The 20,712-nt window shown below is 38.6% G+C and overlaps 1 protein-coding gene across 2 annotated transcripts; it reads left to right on the top strand.

The window, feature by feature from the left end:
• Positions 1–407: 407 nt before the first annotated feature.
• Positions 408–20,502, top strand: plekhg7 (pleckstrin homology domain containing, family G (with RhoGef domain) member 7). 2 transcript variants are annotated; one of them, XM_038299894.1, is made up of 17 exons: positions 408–702; positions 1,565–2,323; positions 2,935–2,957; positions 8,381–8,499; positions 9,411–9,451; positions 9,766–9,867; positions 10,274–10,423; positions 10,665–10,760; positions 14,096–14,194; positions 15,979–16,092; positions 16,413–16,587; positions 18,293–18,408; positions 18,580–18,667; positions 18,756–18,835; positions 18,923–19,076; positions 19,164–19,261; positions 20,246–20,502. In XM_038299894.1, the coding sequence occupies exons 2-17, from the start codon at positions 1,703–1,705 to the stop codon at positions 20,354–20,356; spliced, it is 2,187 nt and encodes a 728-aa protein (XP_038155822.1). In that variant the 5' UTR covers positions 408–702; positions 1,565–1,702; the 3' UTR covers positions 20,357–20,502. The 2 variants fall into 2 exon arrangements, with proteins under 2 accessions (XP_038155822.1, XP_038155824.1); XM_038299896.1 differs by lacking the exons at positions 408–702; positions 1,565–2,323; positions 2,935–2,957 and adding an exon at positions 5,430–5,450.
• The last annotated feature ends 210 nt before the right edge of the window (positions 20,503–20,712 follow it).

The raw sequence follows: 20,712 nt of genomic DNA, 5'->3' as shown, positions 1-20,712 counted from the left end.
AAGTAACTGTGCTTTTTAATTACAAATAAACCTGATGATTTTTTGTTAATTAATAATTTTTATTATGCCAATAAATATAAATCATGTAAGGTTTATTTATTAGGTTTGTGTTTAAATTATCTAAAAAAAAAAAAAAAAAAGGAAATGGTAATTTGTTATGTAATGAAATTTACACACATCTTAAATTTAGGTTAAATGTTTTCATATATATTACAGTCTTTGACTGAAAGTGAATATAAAAGTGAAATCAGCTTGTAAACACTGTTTTTGTCGCTCTGCTGTAACTGTATAATGAAATGTAAATGATAACTGTATAGTATGTCATTATTCAGAAGGCAAAGGCATCCGGGGTTTAATTTTCCTCTCACATGACAGCAGTGTGCAGCAGCAGTCAGAGCAGCCTCATTGTTCCAGGCAGGCAGCCGGTGACGTTGCTTGGTGTCGCTGAAGGAGGGAGGGACGCCTGATGTTCCCAGGCTGGAGGCGCGCAGCAGGCGCACCTTTCCCACCTTCTCACAGAGGAATAAAGATCTCCCTTCACTCTTTATGTGGCTCCATCCTGGAAAAACAACAAAACAAACAAAAACAAAGGAAACAACTCGGATACTTTCTCCAGACTTTTTTCCCCCAGTCCACCTGCCGCTTAATTCGCCGCTCTCCACTTTCCACCGCCGGTGTGGAGGCGCAGCTGCGCCGCTTCATGTAAGTCAACTAAAGTTGATTCATTGTTCACCTTATTTCCCAAACAGGTGCGGATTTCATAGCAGAAATATTACTAAGGAGGGTAGTTTGTGGTTTTACGCGCTCTTTTGTTGGATATTATAAAATGCACCTGACTTGCAACAAAAATAAATATGCATATAATATATCTAAATAAAATAAAGTAAAGCAAGCTTTATAAGTATACTAACAACCGACTGTATGGTTGGAGCCTTTGGGAGAAAGAATAACAATGTTATAATCATTACAGGCTGCTGTGTTTCCGGTGCAGATATCCTTTTTATTTATAAATAATTATTTTTTAGGCATTCCAAGAAAAAGGAAGAAAAAAAAATCCCTGGATTTTGTTTCCAAGTTTGAAAAGTCCAGTGGATTGTTTTTTTAAAAACTTTTTTTAGGGAATGATTATGACCTGGATGATTGAGAAGCTTCACCAGCATTTATTTTTTAGGGTTTACTTCCGGTCAATTTTCCATGAACTTCAGTTGTAAGTAGATTAAAAGGGAAACACTCAGCCTGATATGTTCCTTCTGACTGATCTGTGGAGGGAGTTTAAAGATTAGGGTGATGGCAATGAGGCCGTCGATTAAAGGTATTGGAGCTTATCTACACTATAAGATGTCATAAATACCATTGCTGACCATTGGTCTGCAATTATGAGGGGGTTTGATCACTTAAGTGATTATTTAGAAGAGCATGTTGTTGATGTTTTGTTCTTGTAAACAAAACCTTAAAAATCATTTATCTAAATGTCATATCCTTGGATGCTGTTTTATTTTTTTTTTCCGATTACTGATGGCTTTTTGTATGAAAATAATTAGAAACCTTTTCGCTTTTCCTCCAGAAATCTGAGACTTGAATGGTGCGAAAGTACACCAGGATTATCACCTGACATCACCTTGAGGGAACTCAAAGTGATCGCTCTGTAAGATTACCTGTTCTCCGATGTCAGCTGCACTGTAATAATGCCTTTGAGGCTACAATGTCGACGCTGAAGCACGTTATTCTGCAGGATAAAGACCAGGACAATGAGAAGTTGGACTGGAGTTACATCAGCGACTGGGCTGACAATGAAGTTGTCACGACAGGAGTCGCAGACGCAGAAACCCAAACGGACTCGGGGCTTTTTGAGCACAAGGAGTGTCAGACCAGCAGCCCCGTCATAATGCACATAGATCTCACCCGGACACACTCCAAACTGAGACACGTTTCTCTGATGGACACCGAGGGCCTGGTGGCGCCTTTGTTCCAGTTTGATCGCCAGGCTCCGGGGCGCATCTCTACATCTCCCACCTTGAGGAGGATGAGGAGCACCAGACGTCCTGTGATTGATCCTCTGGAATCAGGCAGGATGGGGAGCACTCAGGAGGAGTCCTCCCCTTTAAGCCCCCTCTCTCCTGTACAGAGAGTCAAATCTCCCTTAGCAACAAACCCTTCATCCGATGGAGAGAATAGTAAAGAACCTCAGTCAGTTTCATCGTCTGGCCGACAGAGAACCAGATCACATAGATCAAAGACTTTTGAAAATGGTATCCCATCCACCAAACTGGAAGGCTACAGTGCGGATTCTGCTCTAATGAAATCGTCTGGGGTAGAAGTACAGGTAAGTGTTTTCTTGATATCCATTTAAATATAATTGAAACATAAATTATAGTGTCTCATCCACTAATTATACACTTCAATCTAACATCTCTGGGCCATTCTTCCCCAGTGTGTGGCCTTAAATATATTAAATAGGTAGACATTCCTCACTTGCAGAAGCCCTCTCTGCCTCATTCTGCCTTCCCTCCTGCAGCGGTCGCTCACAATGCAAGCTTTTGACAGCAAATGAATCAGCAGTTACATGCACTGACAGCTCTGACCAAACCCACTGCCTGAAGAGCCCTGGGAAGTGCTCTCCTCAGGCCCCCATTCACTGCAATCAGCAGTCACCCAATAATGGAGGGGTCAGTGAGCGATTGGCAAAAGATAATGGGCAGATCTATTCATCAGCTCGTGGTTTCCAGGCGGGCGCTTTTTCAATAGAGTGTCGACAGTCTCCCCACAATGTAGAGGGCTTTTGAATCCAAGCAACCACTTAAAACACTGATTCCGATTCCGGTGTCTTTGAAAGTGATCTAGTTTTGATGTTGGCGCAAGAAGGCCTTTAGATGCTCAGTTTCTACTGCTTTTTAAAGCTTACAGGTCTAATAAAGTCTCTCTCTTTCCCCACAGGAGACAGAACGATGCCATCGAAGGTAGGAGCTTTTTACCTGTGATATTGTCATCATGCTAGTTTTGCATGTGTCGTCTATTTGGCCTGTTTGCACACCAGCAAAGAACTCCTCTAATGTGTGGGAACCCATTTGCTTATCAGTAATGTAGTAAAATTTCCTGACACCGGCACAGAGCTCACATTTTTCTTTAAGCTGACCCTAGTAGCCGCCTCCTGTTTCCATGACGATGCTGTGCTGCTTTTTGGCAAATAATTGATCTGCAAATGAAATAAAACAGGAAACTAAGCTCCATCACATCAAAGTTCTTATGACCCGATCCCAGGATTCTGATTGGACCTTTAGCTTCAGCGGCCCTTCTGTGTATTCATTGTCCTTCACGTCTTTGTTAACGCTTGATAAGCACGGTGGGTTAAGTTTTGAGAGTCCCATGGTTATATTCGGGCTAGACAAACCCTCATTAAAGCTGTTTTCCTTCATCGCCACCCACGCCCATCCTAATGGCGGCGAGGGGGGGCAAGGCTCTTCCCCACATTGGATAATTAGGCAGCTTTTGTCCCATTAATTACACCCTGGCACGGTGCCTGGGACAGTGTCCGGGCGCTGCAAGTTGTCGGTTGGGGCAGTTTTGTTTTGGAACATCATTATTTTCTCTTGTTATATCAGAGACAAAACAGGCAAGTGCTCTTTGCTGATAAAGGCTGGTATAGAAGAGGCTTTCTGCATGAACACAAGGCAACAGAACCTCATTGTGAGGAGGTTTTGGAACAAACCACGAGGAGGGACTGACCTGGTTTAGAGGCAATCTGGCCTTTCTGACTGTCCCATAGAACCAGGCGGTGTTCAGGTACTGATGCCAGCTACCATCTGTTATTTGCATGCATTGAGCTGGAGCCGGGGATGGGTGGGGGCGTTTATCAGTTTACCAGGAAGAACAGTGAGAGAAAGAAACAGTTGGGGCTTTCACAATTCAATAAAAGCACATTGGAGGAATAAAGTACAACTTTACTTCTGTTTTTAGTTTGTCTGCACACTAGTTAAACCTCCAAAACATTAGAGTTAGCTCTGCAGACATCCAGATTACAGCTGCTCTCAAATAATGTCACGTACTGCTTGTGCAGACATACGGGTGCAATTGCAAAAGTGCAGCCACTGTACTGAATGCCGGTGCTATGCACTAAAAGAGGAAAAAAATTAACGTTTTGTTTTTGCATACAATAGCTGACATTAAAAATGCTGAACTAAAACGTCTACAATAGCCTATTGTTGGGTGATGATTTCAGTCAGTAAATGTTTATAATCATAATAACAGTTTTAAACGGCTTTATCTGCCAAGTTTGTGAAAACAAAGCAAGGAATTTTACTTCCCTTCCACTTTGCACTCATGCAGGGAGGCAAGTGCAGCAAAATATTTTAAGGGTTTTTAGAAAAGAGGAAGACGTGGTAAAATTGATACGATTTTTTTCACTTTCTTTTTATGAGATTAAGTTATATGTTAAAAACTTGGCTCTTCTTTCGACCACTCTTTGTGGAAGTTAAATGGAATTCAAGGTACGGCTAAATCCAAGCTGTATAACATATTTGTAAAAGCAGCTGTCAAGCCCTGGCATTAAACAATGAAAACAAAACACATGAAAGGTTTTACCTAACAGTCAGCTTTTCTATCAGGTATGAGAACACATTCAAGAGCCAAAAGTAATAGAGTGGTGTGACTTTGAATAACTGACATGGGAAGGAGGGTGAAAAAACTAATTATGTAGAAAAAATAGACTGACCTAATATGAGATCTTCATTAACAGCAAATTAAGTTATCAAAACTGTTTATTGCCCAGCCTCAGCATTACTGGATCAGTGCCTCATTGTTCCTTTTGTAAGTATTCATCAGTATCTTTTAATTACCAGTCTGCCTTGGCAGAGGGCCGCTCACACTTAACCTGGTTCTGCTGGAGGTTTCTTCCTATTAAAAGTTAGTTTTTCCTCTCCACTGTTGCTTCATGCATGCTCAGTGTGAGGGATTTCTGCAGAGTCAACGACACAGTGCAAGCTAATGTCTGTTGTCACTACATATTCAACCATGAGAAGCAAAAACTGTGAATTGGTGGTAAATAAATTGAACTGAATGGCAGTGACTAGCTCTCTCTGCATTGACTTGGTTTTGCAAATAGTAGCCCCAACTTTGAAGGTAAAACTTCTTGCGTAGGTGAAGATGCTCCCCAGTCTTGCTGTGGAGGAACCCTCTTCACAGCCAGAGTGACAAAAAATAAATCGATGTACTGGAGCGTGAAGGACTGGCCACAAACGATGGGTCTTGGGCTTTAGAGCCCATTCAGATCCTCCTCTGTGGCCTTTAGTCTAGGCGGGGGGTCTAAGGAGAGGCGGGTGGTTGGTGCATGGGGAGTTTTTGTGTCAGAGTGAGATGTGGACAAGTAGATGGGTGTGAACACTTGCTTTTCAAACCTGCAGTAGAAGCTGTTAAAGTCATCTGTCAGCCAAGGATTCTGCTCAGAATGGGGGGATGTAAGTAGTTCTGTTTTTCCAGTCAATTCTAAACCGCTATGAAGTTTTTAGCTGAGAAGATTTTTCTGACTTGTTGCTGTAACTTCTCTTAGCTGCCTTGGCCAGTTTGTTTATGGCCTGCTTATACCCAGTTCTGCTTCCACTCCTGCAAGCCTCTTCCTTGTTTCTACGCAGCTTCCTTGAATGAGAAATAAACTATGGTTCATTGTTGTTACATATACAAAAGGTCTTGATCTGTGCACATTGTTTAGTGAACAATAGGACTCAACTATTGCTTTAATATTTTCCATCTGAACTGGACTTTAGTTTTATGCCATAGCCATTTCTTATCCCTGAACTTTAAATTTAGATAAACTAAAAAGAGGAGTTGAAAAAAGATCTCTCGTAAAAAATTATTTATATTTCTTTTAAAGAAATTAGGAATTTTCTTAGCTATGTATCATTATTGATGCACCAGGGTTTTGCAGTTGCATAAACATCGAAACATTTATATCCCCCATTTGTGCTCATAGATGACGTGGAAAATATATTCATTTACATATTTACTCCACACAGTATGCTTTTTATTGAAATATTAACTGGGTAAATAATTAGCAGACTCAAAAAAAAAACTATCAAAAATCTGGTAAAAGTTTAACTTTACAAAAAAAACAAATTCTTGAAATGATGGAATTAGGTTTGATTTGGTCAGAGCTGTTTGTTGGTCAGCAGGGAAGTCCCGATCCGATGCTGATGTCAGACATTGGTCCAATAATAACAAAAAGCTGCATATTAGAATATATATATATATATATATATATATATATATATATATATATATATATATATATATCAGCCTGCCTCTTAAATCCCTGATATTAGAAAACTCACAGAAACACTTTACTTCTATCCACTTTTGTTTAAAGCTTATGCTTACATACCTGTGAAACTTTACTATAACTCCACACTATTACCGGTAAATGTTTACTAAAAGTATGTATAATTAATGCTGATATCTTATTGGGTCAATACTTAAAGCTGCAATATCTGTATCATATCCAAAATGAATAGGATACCCCATTGGTCAATGTGAACATGCTGAAAGTAGGTTAGCGGATGGTCAATGTTCATACGGTATGATAACCCATAGTTAGTATTTGCATAAAAAAGACATGCCATGCCTGTTCGATGATCCTTTTCTAACACAAGCTAGTGTTTTATAATTTTTTAAAAGGTAAGCAAACCTGTAAATTAAATTTCAGTTAGATTAAAAAGTAATCTAACTAGTAAAAGTTAAAATAATTACTTTTTTCCATTCTTCTCATTATAAAAACGATTCAAGTTATTACTATTATTATTAACTGGCTAAGCTAATAGCTTTGTTTTGTTATGCTGTCTGCTTGTGCAGTTATCCTGTAAAAAAAAATATGGTATCTTGTGTTTAAGCAATTAAGCAGTAGTGTGGAGCAACAGGTGGGGGAGGGGAACCTCTGTTACTCTTTTCTCTATGCAGCTGTAAAAGAAAAAGCTGGTTCCGTCCCGTCGGTGCTTTCTCTGACATCTCATATAAAGCAAGCAAAATTGTAAAAATGGTATGGAAATGTTAGCCCCTTTGAAATGGTATCAAGGTGTTATTCTGTGGTATACGTGGATGTCTGTACATCCATTCGCCTGGGAAATTCAGCCTTAAACTGAGGTGGAAGTGGTGCATCTAATTATTAACCGACTGTGGCCATATTTAGTAGCTGCTTGTCTCCTGTTAGGGCTGGCACATTTTAATTGCGATTGTTAGTTGGCGTCTTCACATTCAAGTTCTTCAAGGTGTAGACTCATTGAATTTCTAATAAATGAGACGCCCCATAGCCCTGCCCTCTATAGTTATTTCGCTGGCTTATCTTATGTTGCAATCCGTCACATAATCATATTCCTCAGTTGCTAATTTTAGATTTATTTTCACCCAGGACCGTAATCCCAAACGTAAGGCAATAGAGAAGTTATAACATTTTAGAACAGTGTGAGCTTTGCCCCCAGGCTATAAGACAGGCCTGTTTTTTTCCAACCAAAGTCATGCCTCAGTTACTGACTATGAAAAGAAGACTGAGAGGATTACAACTGGCACACATTGACAGCTTGTCTCCTTCGACAACAACATTAATCGGCAGCTGTCCATGCATGAGCCAGACACATAACACTTATCCTCCATAATATCTGCTACTCACATTAATCACTGTTTATCTGCACAAAGCAGATATTTCAGGGACATTTCTTCCTCATGAAATGACAAAAGGAATTCTGTTATTTAAGCCCTGCTTCAACGGTCTGAGCTTATTTACATCCTTCATATACCTATAAGTCTGTAATGGTGGGATTTAGCAAGGGGACATATTTTGAAATGTTTAACATTTGTCCTTGTCCTTTGTTCTTAACCCTTCAAAGCCCGATCCAAGAATAAAACAAAACAGAAAATTACTATAATTTGGCCTTTTAACAAGATATGTAAAAAGAAAAAACAGAAATACATTTTTGATATTAATAATTTATTACTATGCGATAAGTCAAGATTATTTTTTGTGTAATCTTCTACTGGCTGTTATCAGGTATATCTGTTGTGTACAATTGGATTTTGAGCAAAGTTTTTACCATTAAATTATGCAAAAGGTGTCAGATGCAAAACATTTCAGAAACCGTATGTATCAAATACGATACATTTGGCATTATAGGGTTAAACCAAAGGAAACTCTTTCATACATGTGTCCAGGCTTTTACCACATACTGTAAATCAATGCTTTGTTTCCGTTTCCATTTTTTTGATCTATGTGGAAACAAAGAAATAAAAATGGATCCTCAGATATTAAATCAGCTTTGAGCCATTAAGAGCCTTTTTTATATTATTTGAATCTCAACATGTTAAAACTGTTCAAAATTCAAATCTCTTCATGTTTCCTCTTCAGGGTTCATGAGAGGAGGCGTAGCTCAGTGGTGGTCAGTTTACCTGGACTTGATGTCTCACCCGGAGACCTGTTTGTGTCTAACGGAGCCGCAGACATGATCAATGATTCAAACCTCACTGGTAAAATTCCTCATTTATGGGGATTATACTTTTATATGTTCTTCTGATTGATCCTGTTATGATCCCAGGTTATAAAACCCATAAAATCTGCCCTCTAATTAAATTTGTCTTGTTATGAGTCAATGTTTTAACAATTTGAGTCTTGATTCCCAAAGGCTTGACCATAACCCACCCATGTTTGCTGATAATGTAAGCCAGGAAACAGAGAAGTTTGGGTTTGGCTATGGTTTAGTTTCCTTAATGGGAAAGAGGTTGTGGACATCTCCCTGGAGCTACATTTGCTCCATTGTAAACTCTGAAAAAAAAAAAAAAACATTTAAAAGTGGTTGTCACTCATTTCAGAAAGGGAAAATTCTTTACACACAGAATTAAATATTTTGAAGCCTTTATGTGTCAAAAGTTTGACTATATTGCATGGTAAAAGCTCAAAATGAAGTTTTAGATAGATAGACAGAGAGATACGTAGATAAATAGATAGATGAAGCAAGTATATGTAGATACTTGATATATAGATATATATCTATATCTATCTATATATATATATATATATATATATATATATATATATAGATATATATATATATCTATCTATATATATCTATATATATATATATATATCTATCTATCTATATATATCTATATATATCTATATCTATCTATCTATCTATCTATCTATCTATCTATCTATCTATCTATCTATCTATCTATCTATCTATATATATATATATATATATATATATATATATCCATAGATAGATATGCAGATAGATACGCAGATAGATACTGTATGCAGATAGATAGATAGATAGACAGACAGACAGACAGAGCAAACTATGTCAATAAATCGTTCTGTTTCAGGCTGTAACCAATAAAACACAATCACTCTTTGTTTCTGTGTTTTATTTCTATAGATACAAAGAAATCAAAGTGGCCCTTTTCGAGGCGCAGTACGGTAGGTGTGCTGTTTGCTGGGTGTGTGGCTGGGTCCATTGACGTGGTTTGTGGTTTGTTTTGATGTACTTTGCCACAGAACTGGTCAGTTGATTTGGACATTGTTCTCTGACCCACTTCTCAAAGCAGATTAGTGTGTTTCCCCTTATCCCCATTGGGTCACAGTTTTATAGACAGTAGGCAGTTGAAATGCAGAACTGGGCCAGACTTCTTAATTCACTTCTGGAAGAGCTAAACTGAAAATAAGCAAATAAGCAGTTGTTTTCCAATAGAATATTGGAAAGTTTTAGGTTTTTCTTTTGTTTTCCTTTTCAGACTAAAGGGAAGTCACAGGCAGGCACGGTATCAGATATTGAAAAATACCTTTCAGGGGTGCAGATTCAAGACTGGAGAAATGCAGAAATTCTGAAATATAAGGTGAGCAGTGAAAGTCATCAGAGGCAAAGCTTCTTTCCTGGGTAAATACATCACTGTGTTGGTTTAGTCTGTGTTTAATTCAGGAGAGATTTGAACTGCAAAGATATTCTGATTTACAATTTAAACACCACTTTGTGTTTGCTAAATGACAAAGACATGACATGACAGCAATTAGTGGGAAGAACTTTCAAAGCTTAAATGACACAGATTGCGCAAGAACCAGAATTTCAAGGACACGACCAATCAGATCCTACCTACACCGGTTTATAAACAAACACTGACCTGCACATGATTTACCATGGTGGTGGGAAACTTACAGTCAAAGAAAATGTCTCACTTTTTTTATTTAAGTCAGAGGAAGCTACAGCTTCCCTGATTGTGATCATTGTGTTGTTTGTCTGTACAGGACTTCTCACTGGCTGAGTTCCTCCAGGATCAGCTCTCGCAGGTGGGTGTTACCTCTGACCCTCAGGGTCGAAAGAGACAAGAGGCCATCTGGGAACTCTTCACCAGCGAGTGCGTTTACTTCCTGGATCGGCTCATTGTTCTCAAAGAGGTGACTTTGCCCATTCAAAAGCCTCACAATGCTCCACACAAATACACAGGACCACAAACAAGAAGACCAAACCCAAATGAAACCCAACGCCTGTTGCTTTGTGTTCTTCATCTCTGAATTCTCCTGTTTGGTTCATGTATAATTTTCTTCTGGTTCTCCTTCCCAAAGCAGTGGATTTGAAATTTAATGCCAGATTTCAACAATTAGCTCTTTCTGTACGTGACTGTTTTGTTCCTTTCAGGTGTTTTTTGTCACGCTCACGAACCTGCAGGAGAACAACTGCCTCACGGATGTTGATCCATGGAGCCTGTTTGCAAACCTGAAAGATCTTTGCCTGGTGAGACATGATGCAAAAAAGCTACACGAGCCTTAATTAACAGCTGAATCAAATAACTGAATTAGCTCTACAGCATGCCATCAAGTTTGGCAAATGCCTTGTAACAAGCCATTCCTTTCATTCAGCAGGGATGCATCTAAAACCTGCAGGACAGTAGATCTTAAGGACCAGTGGTGGAGACCCCTGCTCTATGAATTTTAGTCGAATTTATACAAAAACTTGAAACAGATATGCATGTTCCAAAGAAAAAAAACAACGAAGTAGCAATAATTCCTACTGCTACTTCAAGGTATAGTGGAGGATATTCGCAAATATTTGAAAAGACCCACCCTCTCCACTTAAAAAAAAAAAAAAAAAGCACATGCACAACCCTATACCTGCTCCTAATGCATGTTCTGTTTAAAAGCTGCTGTTTGCATCGCTCATACGAGCTTACTTTCCAAAAGAAGATTTGCAATTTTTCCACTTTGTCAGATTTACCACTGGTACAGCAGATAAAGTTAGCCGTTTAGCTTGATGTCTTAATATTGAGACTAGAGAACAAGCTAGAATGTTTTTCTCTGGCTGTTTAAACATGGTTTGGTGCACAGCTTTCTTCTCCCTACCCGCTGCAGCTCATTGCACATCTGACCTAAAGAGGCATTACAGAGTTTTCTAATGATACTGCCACCTGTGGCCAAAACACAAAACTGCTGCACTATTTTGACGGTTCTCTTGTTCTCTAACTTAACAGGGTTTTTTTTTTTACTTTTTTCACCTGATATGGAGTTACCATTGGTGTCTGATTGAGCTGGAAGTTCAGTGAAAATAGGCTTATAGATGCATCCGCGTTGAACTACTGGGAAGTCATTCTGCTCATCAAATTATGTTTTAGTCATAAAGGGTCGAAAAAATAGGTTCTTTTAAAGATGTTTTTAAGTAAAAACGTTGTTGTCCCTTTAGAGAACCTGAATTTCATTTCATTGCTAAAAAAAGCTGTTCCAGTGAAGACAAACACACAGATTCATGATGTGCAAAGAGAATGAGCACAAGCCTAGCCATCACTTTTATTAAGTAAAGTTTGGGAGGTCAGTGTTAAGCAGATTACTTTAAAGGAATAGTACACCCAAAACATGATTAGCCTTCATTTGCTACTCACCCCCATGCTGAACAACACTCTGGAGTACTTTTTTGATATCTCAAATGCATCTGGAGATCTGGGAGGCTTCTTGCTGTCTGCTGACATTCAAATAATGGAGGTGCCCAGCGCCCGAGGCAGAAAGGTCCATAAAAGTCCACAAAAAACGTGTCAATATTCCTCCATACTGCTCGTCCAATGTATTCCAAGTGTCCTGAGTGGGTAGCATCCATAATTTACTCGAAACGAAGTCATTTAGAATGTTTTTAGAGCATAAACAGTAGTGTATAGGATTTCCTGAAAGCGCGCGCCGGCGCGTTCATGACGCTACGGAAGCCGGCAGACCAAACCAGCGCATTCAGCTCGGCAAAGAACTCATACTCTACCTCAACACTGAAGTCCTCAGACATTTTTCTTTCGTTGTTTCTTTCTTTGCACAGGTAAACAGCATTTCTTCTTCTACGCTTGCATTATCATCAGAGCAGACGCTGAATGCGCACTTTCATCTGGTTTGGTCTGCCGGCTTCCGTAGCGTCATGAACGCGCAGGCGCGCGCTTTCAGGAAATCCTATACACTACCGTTTATGCTCTAAAAACATTCTAAATGACTTTGTTGCGAGCAAATTCTGGATGCTACCCACTCAGGACACTTGGAATACATTGGACGAGCAGTATGGAGGAATATTGACATGTTTTTTGTGGACTTTTATGGACCTTTCTGTCTCGGGCACCATAGACCTCCATTATTTGAATGTCAGCAGACAGCAAGAAGCCTCCCAGATCTTCAGATGCATTTGAGATATCAAAAAAGTACTCCAGAGTGTTGTTCAGCATGGGGGTGAGTAGAAAATGAAGGCTAATCATGTTTTGGGTGTACTATTCCTTTAAGGTATTTACAAGAGCAGATTACCCAACTAGTTAACCAACTTATGCCAGTTAGTTAAACTTGTCATTAAATAAAGAGCAGAGCTGCAGAAAGGTACACTAAAATATTTTGTAAACTAAATAAATGCAAATACTCCTGAACTTAACACTGACTCAAATAAATTATTCTAGCTATGCACATTAATTATTTATTTTTACTCTGTCAGCAAACACTGTTAGATAATGTTTCAGATGCACGTTTAAAGAATAACTTGATATCATGAACATGTGGTACTTTAACCCAAAGTTTTCAGACCTTGTGTTCTTCCTGTGGCTTCTCATGCCTGTTTCCCCCATGGTTGAAATAATTTTTCAGTTGGATGCATTTCCTAACAGAGACATCAGTACGAGGGTTTAAAGGTTGGGAAATTTTATTTGCACAAACTAAAGTATAAAAGAGCTGGGGGGGGGGAGATTTTCACACTTTGGCATGATCCTTTTAAAAATCTAATTAAAAAAATTATGCAAATCTGTTTTTGTCTTCCAAGTATGGGAAAGACAAAAGGAAAGTAAATAAGACTGCATAATATTCTTCATTTAAATTGTTTGCATCATCTCTGCTGTCAGCAACTGTTTTGAATTCACCAAATTGCAATTTTTGTGCGCTCAACTCATCGTCGAGCATGCAAGTCTCTTCCGGTGAAAAACGAAACAAAACTTGACATTATTCCAAAAATTTAGTAAAATACAGAGCCTAAGTCTTTGCATTGCACATACAGATTAAAGCACATTATCACAGACCAGCAGGTTTACCGTTCTCCCTTCTGCTCCAGCACGACAACCACAGAGTCACACAAGCTTGTGCTGCAGAAGGGGAAAAAAATAAAGGCAATACAATGTGACTAGAGGTGCAGAGTTTTTCAGTTTCATTTTATAATAGTTACACAAATGATCCAAAACGCAGATAAAAAACGTGATAGACTTTTATCCTAGTTGATTGTTTCGGCTGTTTTTTTTTTTTTTTTTACTTGTATACTTGTTAATATATTTAGGTGGTGAAAAGAAACATATTAAATCCTCTGGTTTGGATTTTTTTGTTTTGTTTTGTCACATTAAGACAGTAAGTCAATAAAAAAAATTACCCTGAAGCATGTTTTCATTTAAGAAAATGTCTTAATGCTAAGTTACATTTAATCTTGTCTGTTAAATAGATTACTATATCAACATGTCAAGAAATACCCGTTTGAACTCTTAAGCTGCTGCGTCATTTTCAACTGAAAGTTCAGAGTCTCTTGGCCTTGCATTGACGCCTGACTCACTGTTTTTTTCTTGTTTTTTTTTTTTTTTTATGCAGGTCAGCCATAGTTTCCTGAACAGCCTCTTGCGTGTCATCAAGAACATGTTGAGTATTACCCAGGGGGGCGGGCCCACCCTGCTGGAGCTGCTGAGCAAGGCAAGTGAGACTCGCATGTGGAGGCTCATTGAGCTAAGGCTGAACTATTATATTAAATCAAAACAAATTTTTTCTTCAAACTAAAATCATAATTGTGACTTTATTTAGATTTGCTTTTGCGACAAAGGCAAATATAATTATATCACATTTTTCATTTGCAAGACATTTTAAAGCACTGTTCATGAGAAAATAAAATGCGCATTGCAGGGGCATAAAAATAACAAGGATATTTAAAGACAATAAAAAAAAAATAAATGTAAGTTGATAAAATCATAGATGAAAAGTAAAAAGGAAAGTTCATCAAAAGGCTACTTTACACAGGTATGTTTTTAATCTTGGCTTTATTCCCGATTTGTGGAACATCCAAACTAAAACCAGCTACTCCATGTTTTTAAGAAATGTTTTGCAGTTCTATGCATTGATTTCTTCTATGCATTTACCCAGCAACTGAATGAGTTCATAGTCTCCTGATGACATCATAATGTGCAGCTGTGCATCGTCTGCATAGTTATGGTAACTTGTGTTGTCATTTTCACAAATCACAAGCATGCCGATGTTTCATTATTCTCATCACCTTAAATGCCTGTTTGCCCAGAGTCGACTGTGGAAACATTTATTTCTTTTCACATGCATGGATCTGCACGCTAACTCAATCTCTTCCCGTCTGTGGGGCGACAAACCCACTTTAAGCATTTTACCCCCCTCTTGTGAAATGTAATATGACCAAATTCAGTGCTTCTGTAATTTGAAAATGGCTATTTTTGTAAGTGCAATTAATTGCCCAGCCCTAACTGAGACACAAAAAATGTTTCTATAAAATAACTAATTGCGTCTAATGATCTCCTGCATTTATTTTTGTGTTTTAGGCTGAAATTCAGGTTTGCACTATCTGGATAGGATTAAAACCATAACCCGCTGTATCACCGCTTTATTGTTTTCTTAAAGGAATGTAAAAAATATGTGAAAAACAGGTGCTTCTGAGCTAAATTGATATTATTTTGTTGGGATTTGAATTAAAAGAAATGTACACACACAATATACAGTATAAAACTTTTATTACACAACTGGCTCCACAGGGAGGGAAAGCCAAAGAAAAGTCCTTCCTAAAGAAGATGGCTGATTACAGTCATTAATTAATGGAAAGTTGAGTGGAAGGAAAGAGTGTGATAGATTATCTGCATCAGTAATGCGGATGAAGGTTTAAAGTTGGTGCAACTATGAAACAGAAATTTTCACTGCATTTTTTGCATCTTGCTTCTTAAAACCATTTTGGAGATTTTGATTAGATTTTCCAGTAGGACCTAATACCCGCCCACACTGCCAGAAGTATTACTCACTGGTTTAATGACCATAGTGAATGATTGACAGACAACTGAAAAAAACAAAAAACAAAAAACAGGTGAGATGCTTCTTATGTTTCTGTTTTAAGAGTAGGTTAACAATAGGACCATGACATAAATAATGGCCTGCATACACCTGCCTCTACCCTCAAATCCCTTTTATCTTTTGAATTAGTTTTTCTTTACCGTTTCTCCAAAGCTGCAGTAATACTTGTTGCTTTTGCACTTTTTTTATGATTGTTTTTCCTTCTATCCAACTTTCCACTTGTAGATACAGCAACAGCTTTCTGTGAGTCATTACATGGACTTCATGTTATACAATGCACCACAGAAAGAAGCAGACACTCTATTTATCTGCTTGTCAGGATAAAATTTTCACCTACTGTTTTCGATTATTTATCTGCAGCCCGAGTGCTGATAACCCAACACTTTATCTGCTGACAGGTTTTCCAGGAGAGCATATGTCACTGCTTGGAGAAGTACTGCCTCAACTACTCCTCAGCTCTGCTTTATCTGCACAACCTGATGTCCAGGGAGGACTTTGGATCATACGTTAAGGTACAAGAGACAGCAGAGTTCAGGCCACAGCTGATTTGTTTCTGTTAGTCAGCAAATACCAGAACACAGTGTACATTTGACTGCAATTTCTGCCAAGTATGAGTGAGGACACCGAGCAGCATATCTTAACTTTTAATTTGGTGTCACAGAGTCCTCCTAATGAGGAATGTCAGCCTTTTGTTGACATGTGCTTCTGGTTATTTCCCTACGTAAATTTTATTTCTATGCACCCTTGTTTCCAACATTGTGTCTCATTCTAGGAGATGCTTGTCTTCTCTGTGCCGTCTTTCTCTCATGAATCCTTTTCACTGTCTCCTCAGTGGTGTGAGAGGAACGAACAGTGCCGGAGGCTACAGCTACGAGACCTGTTGGTGGCACCTTTGCAGCGGCTAACCAGATACCCGCTGTTACTGAGGAATATTGCAAAGAGATGTCAGGTGTTGGAGGAAAGCCGAGAGCTGCAGCTTATAGCTGAGAGAGTGGAGAAGTCTATATGTGAGCAGCAGGCACTCTCTCCTGAAATATTTTCATCTATGATGCATATCACTACTTTTCATGGTTTTGGCCTTATCGCTGGGTGAATAATTGGGTTTTGCATGGTTAGCAGTAAGATTTGTTAAACAGATCTTATAGATATTGGGAGAAGACAACTGAATGACACAACATCAAGTATATCTCTGTTTACAATCATATTAGAATCCAAATCACATATAAAGCAGATGTCAGTTTGGTTTAAGCCTCAGGACAAACCAACTAATGTCTTTAAAACGTACGAGGCTCATTTGTTTTGGACAGCAGCCAGCAGACCTGTTATGGCAGTTTGTTCTTTAACTAGAAGGACAGGATGTGGAAAAAGCTCTGCAGCCATTTGCTTTGGTGTCATTGTGTACTTTTGGACTAAAAACCTGTAGTAATTAAATATTCAGTTACCCTACAGCCATTTTAATTAGACTTAGAGAGATTTATTTGTCATTTTGTTTACACGAGTGTAAAACAAAAAGAAATTTCTTTTAGAATTTTTTTTTAAGTGCAGCCTTGAAAAATAGTAAAAAATATATAAAAGCAGTAATTTAAACATAATACTGTAAATTTACAGTTTGTTTTTTTACTGCGATGTGTACTTCTGCAACGCACCTCTTTAATGGCTGGGATCATAAAAGGACAAGCTGTTGGGAGTTTTAGAGTCATGGCTGAAATATGGAGGCCAATGTCCTCTATGGGCGTGGAGAATATTTACCATAAAAGCTGGCAGAGCTGTAATCTCTCACGAACTCCAGTCACACCCATGTTTGGCATCACCACACAGCTCATGAATACAATAAGCTAAAGTTTCTTTAGTGTGCCGTCACTCTGTAATGAGCTTAGGTGCCATGAAAAAGAGCTTAATCTGACATTTCTCTCTGAATGTCGGTAAAGGGAAAATATTACAATTCTAAAAGACCATAAAACTATTTTGATAAATAACTAAATCCTGTACATCCCTCCAAACAGTATTAATTTTCATCAAATATCAAAACAAAAAACAACAAAAAAAGTTTTTGTAGGAACAGTGTTATATTTAGGAGTTTAGACAGATAGAATAGATAGAATAGTTCAAAGCCTTTCTGATTCAGTTTATTTCCAAATAGTGACAGAAGTGAGCCTTTACATCATAAACCTACAGTAGGTAATCTGTGCAACATTTGTTGTAATGTTTTAAAAAGCTCATTCAGGTAATTAATTTGAATAGTATATATATATATATTTTTTTGTGTGTGTGTGCAAAATCTACATCTAAAACAGAAAGAATGTCAAAGTTTTCTGTCTCAGACATTTTGAAGGATAGCAGTGATCGTAGTAAACTGACCTGTTTAACACAGCTGCGGGCTCATCAGCGCGTCTGTACAGCTGTTTATAGAGAAACACGGGACTAACGGTCTGAACGGCTCACACATATAAGGGTAATGCAGACTGTCATGTGCCAGAGGATCAAAGAGAAAAGGTTTTAAACCTCTGACCTTATTTCTGTGATGCAGCTCAATGGCTGTCATGTTCAGATCCATCATGCTGGATGCTGCAGTGTACCCATCATGTTTAATACACATTTTTTAGGGTCAAATTCCAATTCAGCTTATTGATTTGAATTCATATTAAAATAAAAAATCTACCACTGTCATCATTGTCCCCTTTAGATATTCAGTTGTGTTTGTTCTGTTTGCAGGTGATTTGGAGGGGAAGGTCAAGTGGCTGGATAACTACCAGAAGATGAAACTACTGAGAGATGCGCTCGTGTGGCTGCCTGTTTGGGAAAGAGATAAACGTGCCTTCATCCCAGAGGTCTGCCTGGGTTTTCTTTTTATCAACATCTGTGTGCATTTTACATGTTCACAGATATATCACAAAACTTGATCATTACAAATATTTATGCGTAAAATGCTGTGAAAAATCAGAAATAATTTGACCCGGTGTGGAACTTAGATCTGAGCTAAGTGTTCGGTTCTGTTGCAGAGTCTGAAACATCTCCTAAAGGCTGTCACTCTGGACAACCTGATACCCCACAGAAGTCTGCTGCTGGAAGGAAAGCTGGTGCTCTCAGGTATCTACCGCTGGATGAAATCCAACACATCTCACGTGTTTTAATTTGTGCCAAATCTTAAGAGTATCTTTCCTTGGTTCATCACCAGAGAACACAAAGCTCATAGATGTTTATCTGTTCCTGTTTGACGAATTCCTGCTGATCACAAAGATAAAGCGAAACAAGAAGGTATGAACTGTCTGATCTGGATGGATGTGGTGTGAAAAAGATTTGTGCCTAAGCTTTTGCACATTTTTGCTTTAATTTTGTCCTCAGAGGTCTGTTAGTTCTGAGCAGAACCACCTGAGGCTGCAGCAGAACCTGGAGCTGGATCAGCTGCTGAAGGAGGGATGCACCTTTACTGTTCTTGATCAGCCCATCTCTCTAGACCGCATGCAGCTTAAGAACATTGATCAGCTAAATGCTTCCAGTAACTCACCTTCATCCAGCCATTTTCTTTCTGCGCTGGGTCACAGCTCTGTTTACATATTGTTTGTTCTCTCTGCTTTCTTCTCAGCATCAGGGCTGCCACATTCTTTCATCATAATGCACCACAACCGGTACCAACAGTGCATCGGTGCATTCATTCTGCAAGCTGCCTCAGAGTCAGCCAAGGTAGATCTATTCAACCCTGAAAATGACATGTCTAAGAAGTCATGCACTTGAATGAGGGCTGAAAGGAGACTTTTTTTTTTTGTCAAAACAAGAAAGCGTGAAAAAGTGAGACTGCAACCACAGACTAAGTAGTGCATAAGTGTGAAAAAAAAAGTAACATAGGTTTGTATAATTTGAAAACAGTGATGCATTCATATTCACCCCTTAAACTGTACTTATACTTAGTAGTACCACCACTGGCATGCAGACAGCAACAGGTATTTTAGGTTAGGAGTCTCTAAGCTTCGACTCGCAGGCATCAGTTGATTTATCTTCCTGATCCGTAACACTCCATGGGTCCATCCTAACGGTGCTAATCAGTACAGGCTCTTCATTCAAAGCGGAACTGCGTCATTAGTCTCCATGATAAGTCCAAATAGTGTTTGCTGTAAAAAAGGGTGTAGAAAGAGGATGCTGGAGGCTTCCTGTCCATAGTTCTTTATCTGTACTGAGTGGGACATATCAAATGTACACGCCTGCTTTGGATGCTATAAAACGTCCCACCTAGTACTGGCCTGTTGCCGAATCGTTACAAATTTTTGTTTTACCAGCTTTGAGCTGAATGGTTTGAGTCAATTCAATTCCAGAGCATTTATGTCAACATATTGGCCACTTTTCAGCCTATTCTAAATGATTATTATATCTGAACAGAATGCTGGGACTACTTATGGACAGATTTACAGACATCTTTAGGCTGCATACAAATGCATGATGCACTTTTCAGATTTGTTCATTGTTTTACAATTATGCATTTCCTTAAACTAATCTATGACTTTATATTTAAACACATTAACACTTACTCCTAGTTATTTAGTGAAAGTATTCGTTTAAAATGTTTTTGTCCATATGAAGGGGTGCTTTATATAGTCTTAGAAGTGAAATGTGGTAAAATCTAAACGAGTGGTGTAATTTTTTTCTCCTGACCTCTTCTACCACTTTTTCCAGAGGGAATGGATGTCGAAGATAGAGGGTGCTGTAGCGGCGCTGCTGAAGCTGGACTCTCAGCAGCCGCGAGTCAAGAGCTCCTCACTGTGGCTGGAGTCCTCCCAGATCTGATCCCCTCCAGCAGAATGTCCCATCTGAATCCGTCCCATCGCGTCGGTGAAAGTAGCTGCTCCAATTCTAGGATTATTTTCTAAACTGTTTGCCTTTAAAGGCAGCTGATATGTTAGTGTACAATAAATATCTAATGTCAGATATAATGCCCACGTAGTTTCCTTTCAAACAGTTTTGGATTTTCAAAGAAGCTTTTGGCAAATGTGATTTTTTTTAATAGGAATACATTAAAATAGATGATTAAAAGACTTTGGTGAAAGAAAGAAATGGAGACATGACTTCTAGAATTGTTTCCTGGATGCGTCCGAGATAGATAAGCTGCTGGTCATGCATGATGTTCATTAGAAGTACAAACA

The sequence above is a fragment of the Cyprinodon tularosa genome, unplaced genomic scaffold, assembly GCF_016077235.1.
Source record: "Cyprinodon tularosa strain WSP-4 unplaced genomic scaffold, ASM1607723v1 ctg44, whole genome shotgun sequence".
Taxonomy (NCBI): Eukaryota; Metazoa; Chordata; class Actinopteri; order Cyprinodontiformes; family Cyprinodontidae; genus Cyprinodon; species Cyprinodon tularosa.
This window is presented reverse-complemented; position numbering and strand designations above follow the sequence as displayed.

What these genes read in the sequence shown, in the direction of transcription:
- plekhg7 (XM_038299894.1), top strand. Translation starts at nt 1,703, where the DNA reads ATGTCGACGCTGAAGCACGTTATTCTGCAGGATAAAGACCAGGACAAT. An exon ending in CGTCTGGGGTAGAAGTACAG is followed by an intron (nt 2,324 to 2,934) that starts GTAAGTGTTTTC and finishes CTTTCCCCACAG; the next exon opens with GAGACAGAACGATGCCATCG. An exon ending in AGATAAAGCGAAACAAGAAG is followed by an intron (nt 18,836 to 18,922) that starts GTATGAACTGTC and finishes TTTTGTCCTCAG; the next exon opens with AGGTCTGTTAGTTCTGAGCA.